This window comes from Giraffa tippelskirchi, chromosome 7, assembly GCF_054371585.1.
Source record: "Giraffa tippelskirchi isolate mGirTip1 chromosome 7, T2T-mGirTip1v1.2.pri, whole genome shotgun sequence".
In the NCBI taxonomy this organism is placed as follows: domain Eukaryota; kingdom Metazoa; phylum Chordata; class Mammalia; order Artiodactyla; family Giraffidae; genus Giraffa; species Giraffa tippelskirchi.
The window spans coordinates 96,886,756-96,900,073 of record NC_137281.1 but is presented as its reverse complement, the minus strand read 5'-3'; the positions used below and the strand labels follow the sequence as shown (position 1 = coordinate 96,900,073).

The window sequence follows — 13,318 nt, the reverse complement described above, 5'->3', positions numbered from 1 at the left end:
TTACATTATATATCCAAAACTGTCAAGCTAGTCAACTATATCTAAGGAGATACATTATGGCATGAGTTAAACAATTTTTCATTGCTTATTAGAAAGAATGCAGTCAAGCTTTTAATGGAAATAATATACAAGTGAGGCACTTTTGAGGTCAAAAATAGAAAGCAAATGACACTACATACTGGCAATGTTCACAAAAATCTATGTGTATTTTAATACAAAGGCTTTTCAACTAGATTATTCTTGAAAAATCTCAAAAGTAGCAACTTATGCAATTTAAGGAGCTTTCAGGAACAATGGCTAACATCAGTGTATCAAAGCATATGAAAGTTTTATAACCACCTGGCTGCTAGGCAAACAGTACCTTAATACCTTAAAGCCCTTTAAAAAAAATTTTTTTTTTTTGGCTTATATAAATTACCTCAGGTTGCGATTTCTTTTTAGATGTTTTGACTCACTGAAAAACACCTTATGGTGCTATTATCGCGAAGTATAGACCAATCTTTTTTTTTAGTGCAACAATGATGCAAGTTTCTAGTGCTTCCCCATATACTTAAGATACGCGATCCTGGAAATCAAGAATGAGAATATTTAGTTAAGAATTTATGTTTTCCAGGTAACAAGATTTCAAATTTTTATGTAGTAAAATGTTATATTTATTTAATGTCTCTTTGGGCTAAAATAAAAAACCCAATCTTAAAACACATATTCCAAAGTGTATCACAAAACCTAAAGTAAATTTCCATAAAACAAACATCCAGAGGCTTCTCTGAATCTGGAGGGAAGTACATGTTTCCTGCATTTGGGAGACATATAGATAATAAGAATCATCTCTGTGGTGTTCACTTAAGAGGGGCTGGGGAGATAAAAAGAAAAAGCAAGACTTACCCAAGATATCAGATGGCACTATACACATGAATTGAAAGTGCATTTGTATTACTTCAAAAGTTCATTTTAGGCACTGCTGAGTAACCAATGAAAATAGGTAGTTTTAAGTTTTCCCCTTTAAATTCTAACCCTTGCCCAATATCATCCCAGAGACACACACACTCTCTGAAGTTGTCATGATGAAATACAGTGACGTTTATTTTTTCTAAAAAGTTCTCCCTGACTGGTAATGGGAGGAAAAGAACACCATTTTAGCAATGGCTTTTACAAGTTAAAGGAATTGGTTCTATAAATGCTTCGGCACATCCATTAAGTTTGATTGCCAGTTCCAAATATTGATAAATATTTAAAACAGGATACGTAAGGAAAAAAAGTGCTTAAAATCTTTCAGGACCAATAAGACACATTAGGGAAAAGACTGGTTTTACAGTTCTTTTGAGATATTTCTTATTCCTGCTTTCTCCATTTGGAGGTGGCCGCCAGTTAAATAGCCCTTTACTGGCAGTAATGATGAACCCTGTCAGATCCCTACTGCCACCTCATGTATGGTCTATAAATCATCCAGTAGGTGGTGCTGAAGTTACATACCTCGTATTTCTGCAGAAATCAAGTGATTCCCCTGTCAAGTCAGAGGAAAATCACTTTAAGAATTATTAATTCTGAACAAGCCATCAGATCAAAGTCTTCTTGTTTTCTCTTTCAGTATTTACTATTACTTAAACAATTTTGCTTAGCCATTTGCTTCTACTACCAGATTAAAACTGAAAAGAAAGGTTTTAGAGGACAAGCCAATTGGCAGTATCAAATCTGTATGCAGACTGAGAAAATGCTCCCAAATATATCCATACACGTTTAAGAATGAGAAATTTAGCCTATTCATTTGTTTTCACATAATAATTCTAATTTACTCAAGAGAAAACTTCCACATAAGGGATTCAGGTAACATTATGAGTTAGCCTTCTAGACTGATTTGGAACCTTGGTGTGTTAAACTATAAAGATTCAAGCTAAAATAAAAACCATTTCATCACCATAGTTTTTAATGAAGAAACTTGTTTAAAAATTGTAAAGGAAAAATTGGGGATGGGACGGAAAGATCTTAGCAGCAAAGTGGTTAAACAAATTGAAAATATTAATGCACAAACATTAAAATATTAAAGCATATATGTTGCATATAAAATACAGTACAGAACCAGGAGTTGCACTATACTGATTAGTGCTCAACAGAAGAAATGATTAAATTTGTTCTTCCCAGAAGTATATACACAGTTCATTTCCACAGCATTTTCCTATATAGCCAGCAAGTTATTTTCTTCAGTTATTCACACCTGCTCAAACCTGAATTATAAACTCAGCACTTACAAATATGAAAATTCAGTCACAAGGAAAACCAGTATTTCCATTTTATCAATAAAAAGTAATTTTGAAAGTTAACAGTCTATTCTAGGAAACCAAGTTTAGCTGAAAACTTCAGGGATGAAGATCATCTGGAGTAGCAGCATCCAAATATATAAACAGTAAAAATAAGACTTAAAACTGCTGCTACGGTGTCATGTTTTGGACTTAGTTCAACCAATTGATTTTTAGTACAAAACTAGAAATAACCTCTTCTTCATAACATCTATAGTTATCAATATATTTTTCTTCTTTTCAATGTGAAATAATACTTCAAGATGATCTATATACACAATGTTGTCAGTTCAAGCTGTCATATAAATATAAATGCTTTCTTAAAAAAAAGTATTTTACAGACAGATAGTGTTATGTACATTGTTCAGTTTGATCTGGGGCAAAAGAAGAAAGCTAACACAAGCTTTTAAGTGTGATATGTAAAAAGAATGATTATGTAAATGACATTTTAAAACCTGCATAGAAAATGAGCTTCAAACAGTAGTGTGATTTTAATTTTGATCATTTCTGAAACTTCAAGCCATTAAAAAAAGGCACACTTCTCAACTTTATCCCTTTAAGGGAATGTTCTTCAGGAACCCCTTACTTAGTTAGAGTTTCAATGTAACACTTGAAAAAAAAAAAAAGACAATTTGACCCCAAAGTACTTCAAACAGCTTGCTGGAACATTTATGCAGCTACTTTGCAAATAAAACATCCAGTAGAACAATGCTCTGCAAGAGAAAATAAATTTAAACATACAAGATATTTCATTCAGGACGTTGGATTAAATATTTTTCTGGGGTAGTTTAGCACACTCTTTAGCATAATTTTGCTTCTGGTCAGTTTAAATAAAATAAAAATGAGAAAAGTTATCATTATTATGTGATAATAAGCACTGAGGATTAAGCTAAAAAATTATTAACACAGCTGAACATATTCTGGATTAGCAGAATGATAAGTGGAAATCTCAGGAGGAAACTGACTGACTATCCAGTTGCACTTTTCACCTTGTAAAACATTTGTAAATGCAATATACTTTTTTGAAAGGAGGAAATTCTGAAAGAAAACAACTTGCTGGTTGAATACCACAAACAAAACAACCCAAAACCTCACTTTTTCTATAATGTTTACTCAGTCTCTTTTTATATAAAAATAAGTGTTATGTTCCCATCATAACATTAGACAATTACATCTGTGCTTTAAAAAAAAAAGTTGGTCACTCAAGGCTATTAGAATATTTTATAAGGATTTTAGATTACCAGAATGTACAGATATAACTCAATATAAACTGTAGCCAAAGGGAAATGATGATGAAAATATAAAATCATTCACATGGAATAAAAACGTTATTAACTAGATGAGTAAAATATTCAAAATATAATGGAATGTGACAGTAGATATATGTACATCTACTTCAGAACTAGGAAGGGGAAGAAAAGCTTTATATGTAATAATTCGTACCTTTTATTTAGTTAAATATAAACATTTGTTATTTATACATAAAACTGCCTTCAAAAAACAACTAATAAATGATTTAGTTGCACTTGTTTTGCTTCGTACAATTCCCAAGTGTTAACTTTTCTTAGATTGAAATCCAACTGTCTCCTAGTGCACTTTTAGTTTATATCTTAATGAATTCAAACCTTTAAAGGTCCCATCACCTAATGCATAAATATACAAAAATGCCAAAAAAATTAATCCCTTTTAGTTGGATCATATTTTATGTTCACTTTATATTGCCAATAACCAGAAATGGTTTCCTTTTGCAAATATTCTTGACAACCTGTAACAAAACATGCCATGCACTCCAGGGAAAAGGGCATGGCGAGCATTTGTGAAATGCCAAGAACTGATGAGTTCTGCTTCCTCCACGTGTGGCCCCAAGGATACCAGGCAAGACTGCATAATGCTTGCCAAAAGCTTTCCACAAATCCAAGTTAGCTAATTCCTGGACACAAAGATTTTAAGCTCATTTCGGCACTGGATGCTTTCATCCAGCAGCTTTATGTTTCCCACCACAGCACCCACACGCCTCACCACAACGATGGCACATTCTCAAAGGGACGTAGCAGCACATACATGGTACAATGAAAGACAAAGCTACTAGGGCTAACCATCGTAAGCAGAACTTGTCATCGCTAGTGTCACATGAACAGGGGTCAGAGAAATCTCCCTCTGAGTCTGACATACAATGATACAACATGCTCTCTGCACAGAGCATGCAACTAACTTGATATATGCATCTCTTAATAGGGTCTGGAGCATCCTGACATTTTCCCCTGCCATTTTCTTCATGATTAAACCTTTCCTGGCAGTATACGCAGCGAGAACGTTCACCATCTTCTTTTCTTCGTTTTGACTTCTTAAATTTTAATGAGGAAGGCTGTGTCTTAAATACCACAGAGTCTTTGAGTGAACTTAACTTAGTTTCATCCCCACAAGAGTACAGATAGTCTGATTTTTTACTGTCTGGTTTAGAAAACTGAACACTGGAGTCAGTATCATCTCTCTCCAGGTCATTTTTCCACATGTCGGGATGTCTATAGTCTGCATAGCGACGTATTAAGATATCGCGAGGGTTTATTCTGACAATCTCATCCTCATCTTGAAAGCTGACATGTCGAATTGATTTCAAAGGGACCTAAAAATGAAAGAGATGAAAACTTTAATAATAACAGTGAAGATTAATTTTATTGCCTACTTGCCTGGGCCACAGTGCCCAGATATTGGTCAATTAGTTTGCAAGTTTAAGTGAAGATGTCTCTTGGATGAGATTAACATTTCAATGGGTGGACTATATAAGCATAGCAGATTATCCTCCATGACACAGGTGGCCCTCATCCAATCAGTTCAAGGCTTTAATAATACAAAGACTGACCAGGAAAGAGCAGGAAAGAATTCTGCCAGCAGACTGCCTTTGGATACAGACTACAACTCTTGCTCGGGTTTCAAGCATGACAGCCTACTCTGAAGATTTTGAATATGTACCTATGCCATTATATGAGTAGGGGCTCCCAGATGGAGGGCTTCCCAGGTGGCTCAGTGGGAAAGAACCCACCTGCCAAGCAGGAGAAGTGGGTTTGAGCCATGGGTTGGGAAGATCCCCTGGAGAAGGAAATGGCAACCCACTCCAGTATTCTTACCCGGGAAATCCTCTGCACAGAAGGGCCTGGTGGGCTATGGTCCATGGGATTGCAAAAGAGTCAGACACGACTTAGAGACTAAACAACAACATCACATAAGCCATTCCTTAAAGTAAATGTCTTTCTCTTTATATATATACATATTGTTGGTTCTGTTTCTCTGGAGTACCCTGACTCATACAGATTTCAGTAGCAAGGAGTGGGATGCTGTGCTAACAGAAGTGTGGCAATGCCTTTGGAACTGGATAATGGGTAGAGGCTGAACGAGTTTTGAGATGTGTGTTATAAAAAGCCTAGGTAAACGGGAAGAGAGGCTTGGTAGAAACACAAACGTTAAAGGCGTTTCTGGTGAGGGTCCTGGATGGAAACGAGGAATACATTGTTGGACACTGGTGGAGAATGACCCTTGTTACAAAGCGGCAAAGAATGCGGGTGAATTGTATTCTAATGTTTCATGGAAGGCAGAATTTGTGAGTGATGGACTTGGATATTTAGCAGAAATTTCTAAGAAAAGTGCTGAAGATACAGCCAGGTTCCTCCTTGCTATTTATATAGTAAAACATGAGAGGAAAGTGATAAACTGAAGTGTAATTTTAAAAACAAAATAGAACCAGAACTTGAAGCCCTGGAAAATTCTCAGGAATGACACTATCATCAAGGGAGTAGGGCCACTTCCCTCAAGGGCCCAGAGGAATTTTGCCTCAGGGTGAATCAAACTGAGTCTCACTCACACTTGACTTAGATGGTATTTAGATGACATCTTGGTGGTGCTACTGGTAAAGAACCCACCTGCCAATGCAGGAGACATAAGATGTGGGTTCAATCCCTGGGCTGGAAGAATCACTGGAATAGGGCATGGCAACCCACTGCAGTATTCTTGCCTGGAGAATTCCATGGACAGAGGAGACTGGTAGGCTATAGTCCATAGGGTCACAAAGAGTCGGACAAGACTGAAGCAACTTAGTATGCACACACTGGACCTAGAGGTGGTACTAGAATGGGTTAAGTCTTTCGGAGTGTTATGATGAGGTGAATATATTTTGCATGTGAGAAGAGGGACCAGAGGTTAGAACATTATGAGCTGAATTGTGTTTCTTCCAATTTCTTATGTTGAGGCCCTAACCCCCAGTATCTCAGAATGTGACTGCATTTGGAAATAGAGCCTTTAAACAGGTGATTAAACTAAGGTCCTTGGGGTAGGCCTTAATCCAATTTGACCGGTGTCCTTATAAGAAGAGGAAATTTGGACACACAGAGAGCAAGACACCAGAAAGAGAAAAAAAGAAACACAATCAGAAGGTGACCATTGACAAGCCAAGGAGAAAGGTCATGAAAGAACCCAAATGTATCAACACCTTGATCTTGGACTTCCAGTTTCCAAAACTGTGACAGTCCTAGCAAACTAACACAAAGTATATGTGTTATAGTTTGGCTATACAAGTCTCTGAAAATGACTGAAAAACACACCACACTCTCTCACCTTTCCGATAGGCTGTTTCAGGCTAGGGGGAAAAGTACATCTTTGGGGCATAAATCAAAATGACCCTTCCCTTCACCCATACAAGTGACTAGTGTGACAAGACCCAATGACTAGTTTGTAAGTAAGCCCATGATCTAGATTAGGCTTCCAAACTTTCATTCTCCAGATATTTGGGAATTGCAGCTAAAAAAATTCCAAGTGTGGACTAAAGATGGAGTGATGGATGCAGAAAGTTATAATTCCTATTGGTGATAAATGCACTGTGACAATCTCCCAGACTGAAACCAGAAATCTGGAGGAAATTTAAGTAATGAGGTTTAGAAGTATATATATAAAAATAAGCAAGTTTATAACACTAAAAAATAACTCTAGTACAATTCAACTACATGGAGAATTAGAAAGACTGGAAAATTTCTCTTATATGTTAATTAGTTACATGCCAAATCAGAGGATAAAACTAAGATTTCTTACCTTGTTTTGGGACTTCAGGCCTCCACATTCCTTGGGCATTTGCCGCTGTCCATATTCTATACTTCTGTCCTGAATGTCTAGGCCTGGATGACTGAACATTATCTAAAATACAAACGATTCCTAGTTAAGTGACAAATGAACACATTCCTTATCTTACTTTTAATGAAACTATATATGTGTATTTCAAAACTCCATAATCTATTAGTAGTAAGGTTTTTCAAAATGATTTTAGTAAAAAGCACTATTTGAGTCATCCTGTTTATTATTTAAACTCAGATCTTTCTAAATACATTTAAAATGAAATTTAAAAAGTAGCACACACGTCACTTCTGGCTTCAGTTTCAGCATGTAAGGAGCTTGAAGTTGCCATTCTGCTGTAATTACAAGTAAAAAAAGTGGAATAACAACAAAAAATATCAACAACTCTTCTTAGATCCATGAAAGAGGAAGACAGGACAAACCCCACCCCTAAGACTGCAGAGACTCATGAGTAGAGATCACCATGGAAACTAGTATCAGGGTAGGAAAAAAAAAAAAAAACAACCGTGACAAATTGCTGGAGGCTCAGGACAGACAACTGGGAGTTAAACATTCCTAGCGGAGGGGGAAGGCAGTAATTGTGAAGTCCCCAAACTTCTGTCAGTTTACCTCTAACAGCTCAACCAAGTTCCCACAGTAAATATCAGAAAAATCCCTCCATGCTTCTAGCATGGAGAGGGGAGAAAGAACCATTATGAAATGTGCTAGAACACTCTTTGTAACAAGACTTGTCCTCAGGAAACACTAATGAACCAGAGCCTGACCTACTGTGGTATTATCAGAGTCAGGAGGGGGTATATACCCAACCCTAGTCATCTCAAACCACCTGCTCCACCTAAAGGGGGAGAAAAAAAAACTTGAAATGCACAATCCAGAGGGAAAACCTTAGACTTAAAGACTGAGACTTAATCACAACCACAGAATGCTTTTTTTTTCTCACACACTTTACCACTGTATCACTAAAGGCTTATTTACAGCAGTTCCTTTACCCAGCACATTATGTCTAGCAATCAAAAAAATATTAAAAAACACACCAAAAGGCAAAAATATATTCTGAAATGTCACAACAAGCATCAGAACGAGATATGATAGGGATTTTGGAAACAGCAGACTAGGAATTTAAAACAACTATGATCAATATACTAAGCACTCTAATATATAAAGCAAGATAGAATGCAAAAACAAATGAGCAATGCAAACAGAGAGACAGAAATCCTAATGAAGAATACCACCACCTGTCTTGCCCCAAAGCTAGAGATCAAAAGCACTAAGAGAATGAAGAATACCTTTGATGAGCCTAGTAGACTGGACATGGCTGAGTAAAAAAACCTCTGAGCATGTGAATATAGCAATTTCCAAAATTGAAAGGAAAGAGAACAAAAAGTGGGGGAAAAAAGAATAGAATATTTAAGAACAGTGAAAGAATTACAAAGTGTGTAATTTTGTACATATACACAAGATAGAATGACCAGAAGAAGAAAAGAATGAAAATAACAAAAGAAATATATGAAATAATAATGACTGAGAATTTACCCAAATTAATGCCAGATGTCAAGTCACAGATTCAAGAAGCTCAGAGAATATCAAGCAGGAAAATGAAAAAGAAAAGAAAAGCATCTAAGCATATAATTTTCAAACTATTAAAAAAAAAACAAAGATAAAAAAATTCTGAAAGATGCCAGAGGAAAAATAATTTAAAGAATAATTACATTGGACTTCTTTGCAGAAACCACATAAACAAGAAGAGTGAAGTGAAATAGTTAAAGTGGTAAGAGAAAAAGTCCTCCAATCTAGAATTCTGTACCCTGTAAAATTATCCTTCAAAAGTGAAGGAGACTGGTGGCAACCAACAGCGCAACCACTGTGGAAAAGAGTATGAAGGTTTCTCAAATAACTAAAAATAGAGCTACCATATGATCCAACAATTCCACTGAGTAAATATCTGAAAGAAACAAAAACACTAACTCAGATATATATATACACCCCAATATTCATGTGAAAGTTAAAGTTGCTCAGTTGTGTCCAACTCTTTCCAACCCCATGGACTCTCTATAGTCCATGGAATTCTGAGGCCAGAATACTGGAGTGGGTGGCCTTTCCCTTCTCCAGGGGATCTTCCCAACCCAGGGATCAAACCCAAGTCTTCTGCATTGGAGGCAGATTCTTTACGAGCTGAGCCACAAGGGAATGTTCATAGCAGCATTATTTACAATTGCCAAGACATGAAAACAACTTAAGTGTCCATCAACAGACAAATGGATAAGATGTGGTATACACACACACAATGGGAATACTACACAGTCATGAAAAAAAGAACGAAATTTGACACGTGCACCAATATAGATAAACTTGGAGGGTTATTTCACTAAGTAAAATAAGTCAGGCAGAGAAAAAGAAATACTGTATGACATCACTTATATGTGGAATCTAAAGAATTTAACACAACATTGAATATAACAGAAAATAAACAGACTCACAAATAGAGAAAACAAATGAGTGGCTATCAGTGGGGACAGGGAAGGGGTGGGCAACATGTGGGAAGGGGATTAAGAGGTATAAGCTATTATGTACAAAAAACACCTTAAATTAAAAAAAAGGTCAGTTTTTAAAAAGTGAGAGAGAAAGACTTCTTAGGCAACAAAAACTGAGGAAATTGCTTGCTAGCAGACCTGTCTTATAAGAAATGTTAACAGAGGTTCCTTAGAAGGAAAATAATATAGGTCAGAAACTTGGATCTACATGATAAGAGAAGAGCATTTTAGGAAAAACAAGGGAAAATAATATAAACTTTTAATTTTCTTAATCTTAATTGAGCTAAGAGACAGGTTTGTTCAAAAATCAGCATATATTTACATTCCTATACATATACAGGTATATGAATATAAAGTGAAATGGATGACAGCAATAATACAAGAGATGGAAGGAGGAATTAGGATTACTGCTAATATAGAGTTCACCCACTATCTGTAAAGCAGTTTAGTGTTGTTAAAGGAAAAGTAAATGAATGAAGTATAATATACCATGCTACCACTAGCCAAAAGAAAATACAAGTACAGACAGAGGGAGCTTCAAAGCAAGGAAAATTACCAGTGATAAAGAAGGGCATTATATAATAATACAGGGGTTAAATCCCCCATGAAGACATAACAATCTTTAATGTGTATGTGCTTAACAACACAACATCAAGTTACATGAAGCAACAACTGGTAAAACTGCAAGGAAATGGATATACCAATTACCATAGCTGGAAACTTCAATATCCCTCTCTCAGAAATGGACAGACTCAGCAAGTAGAAAATCAGTAAGCACAAAGGTGAACTAAACAATACTTTCAAACAAGTGGATACAATGACATCTAAAGAAAACTTCATCTAACAAGAGCAGAATACATACTTTCTCAAGCTTACATGGAACATTAACCAAATCAAACCATTCTGGGACATAAAATAGACCTTAACAAACTTAAAAGAGTAGAAATCATACAATGTGTATTCTCAGACCACAGAGGAATTAAACTAGAATTCAATAAGAGGATACCTGGAAAGTCCCCAAATAAGTAGAAGTTAAACGACACAGTTCTAAACACATGGGTCAAAGAAGAAATCTCAAGAGAAATCAAAAGTATTTTGAACTTTAGTTCAAAAGAAATGAAACACAACTTATCAAACGTTGTGGGATACAGTGATAGTAGTGCACAGAGGGAAATTTATAGCACTGAATATATTTTTAGCAAAGATCTAAAATTAATAATCAAAATTTCTACCTTAATTGTTCAAACTACCACACAATACATTCATCTCACACGCTAGCAAAGTAATGCTCAAAATTCTCCAAGCCAGGCTTCAACACATGAACTGTGAATTTCCCGATGTTCAAGCTGGATTTAGAAAAGGCAGAGGAACCAGAGATCAAACTGCCAACATCTGCTAGATCATTGAAAAAGCAAGAGAGTTCCAGAAAAACATCTACTTCATCTCTATTGACTATGCTAAAGCCTTTGACTGTGTGGAACACAACAAAATGTGGAAAATTCTGAAAGAGATGGGAATACCAGAACACCTGACCTGCTTCCTGAGAAATGTGTATGCAGGTCAAGAAGCAACAGTTAGAACTGGACATAGAATAACAGACTGGTTCCAAATTGGGAAAGGAGTACGTCAAGGTTGTATATTGTCACCCTACTTATTTAACTTATATGCAGAGTATATCATGAGAAATGCTGGGATGGATGAAGCACAAACTGGAATCAAGATTGCCAGGAGAAATATCAATAACCTCAGATATGCAGATGACACCACCCTTATAGCAGAAAGCAAAGTAAAGAGCTTCTTGATGAAAGTGAAAGAGGAGAGTGAAAACGTTGACTTAAAACTCAACATTCAGAAAACTAAGATCATGGCATTCAGTCCCATCACTTCATGGTAAATAGATGGGGAAACAATGGAAACAGTGACAGACTTTATTTTTCTGGGCTCCAAAATCACTGCAGATGGTGACTGCAGCCATGAAATTAACATACACTTGCTCCTTGGAAGAAAAGCTATGACCAACCTAGACAGCATATTAAAAAGCAGAGACATTATTTTGCCAACAAAGGTCCATCTAGTCACAACTATGGTTTTTCCAGTAGTCATGTGTGGATTGACAGTTGGGACTATAAAGAAAGCTGAGCACTGAAGAATTGATGCTTTTGAACTGTGGTGGTGGAGAAGACTCTTGAGAGTCCCTTGGACTACAAGGAAATCCAACCAGCCCATCCTAAAGGAAATCAGTCCTGAATATTCATTGGAAGGACTGATGCTGAAGCTGAAACTCCAATACTTTGGCCACCTGATGCAAAGAATTGACTCACTGGAAAAGACCCTGATGCTGGGAAAGACTGAAGGCAGGAGGAGAAGGGGACGACAGAGGATGAGATGATTGGATGGCATCACCGACTCGATGGACATTAGTTTGAGTAAGCTCTAGGAGTTGGTGATGGACAGGGAAGCTTGGTGTGCTGCAGTCCATGGGGTCACAAAGAGTCGGACACGACTGAGCGACTGGACTGAACTGAACTGAACCTTGGGAAACGAGAAAAAGAAGATTCAATCAAAGGTAAAGAAAAGAAACAATAAGAATTAGTGTAGAAATCAATGAAATTGAAAGCAGGAAATTAATGGAGAATATTGATGAAACCAAAAACTAGTTCTTTTAACAAGATCCACAAAAGTGATAAGCTTCTAGTCAGCCTTCTTGTCAGACTCATTGGAAAAGACGCTGATGCTGGAAAAGACTGAGGGCAAGAGAAGCGGGCAACAAAGGATGAGATGGTTGGATGGGATCACTGGACATGAGTTTGAGCAAACTATGGGAGACAGTGAAAAACAGAGAAGCCTGGCGTGCTATAGTTGACAGGGATGCAAAGAGTCAGACACCACTTAGTGACTGAACGACATGGTTTTTCCAGTAGTCATGTACAGATGAGAGAGCTGGACCATAAACAAGGCTGAGTGCCAAAGAATTTAAGCACTATCAGAGGGAAAAACCATAACTAGTGTTAGGTGACAATTTTTCATGCATCTCCTTTCTGCAGATACGGTGATCAGAGGTACTATCTGCCTTTGCTTCAGACTATCTTTTCAAAGACATGTGTATAGAGAAACCCTTGAAAAGTAGAGTATTTCTTCTTTGAAGTCTGGTTTGTTCAGTACCCAGTATAACAAAGATACTGTCTCCATCCCTGTCAAAATTGGGGCAGGATTATGGCCATTATAAAAACTAGAAGTCCTAGCTAGTGTGACAGACAAGAAAGCAACATTTAAAAAATTTTTAGATTTTAAGTGTAGACTTAATAAATGAATTTAACAATGTTTCTGGATATAAGGTCAATTTATAAAATATACTTACAATAACAAAATTTAAATACA

General features: G+C 36.4%; 1 protein-coding gene across 1 annotated transcript in view; it reads right to left on the bottom strand.

Annotated features, from left to right (window-relative positions):
• Window positions 1-1,056: 1,056 nt before the first annotated feature.
• SPRED1 (sprouty related EVH1 domain containing 1) overlaps window positions 1,057-13,318 on the bottom strand; it is a 116,626-nt gene continuing 104,364 nt past the window's right edge. Inside the window, exons 6-7 of the mRNA XM_081507145.1 lie at window positions 7,371-7,472; window positions 1,057-4,917 (exon numbers count right to left, since the gene is read on the bottom strand). Of these exons, the coding sequence (XP_081363271.1) occupies window positions 4,267-4,917; window positions 7,371-7,472 (753 nt within the window). The 3' untranslated portion in view covers window positions 1,057-4,266. The remainder of the gene's footprint in view (window positions 4,918-7,370; window positions 7,473-13,318) is intronic.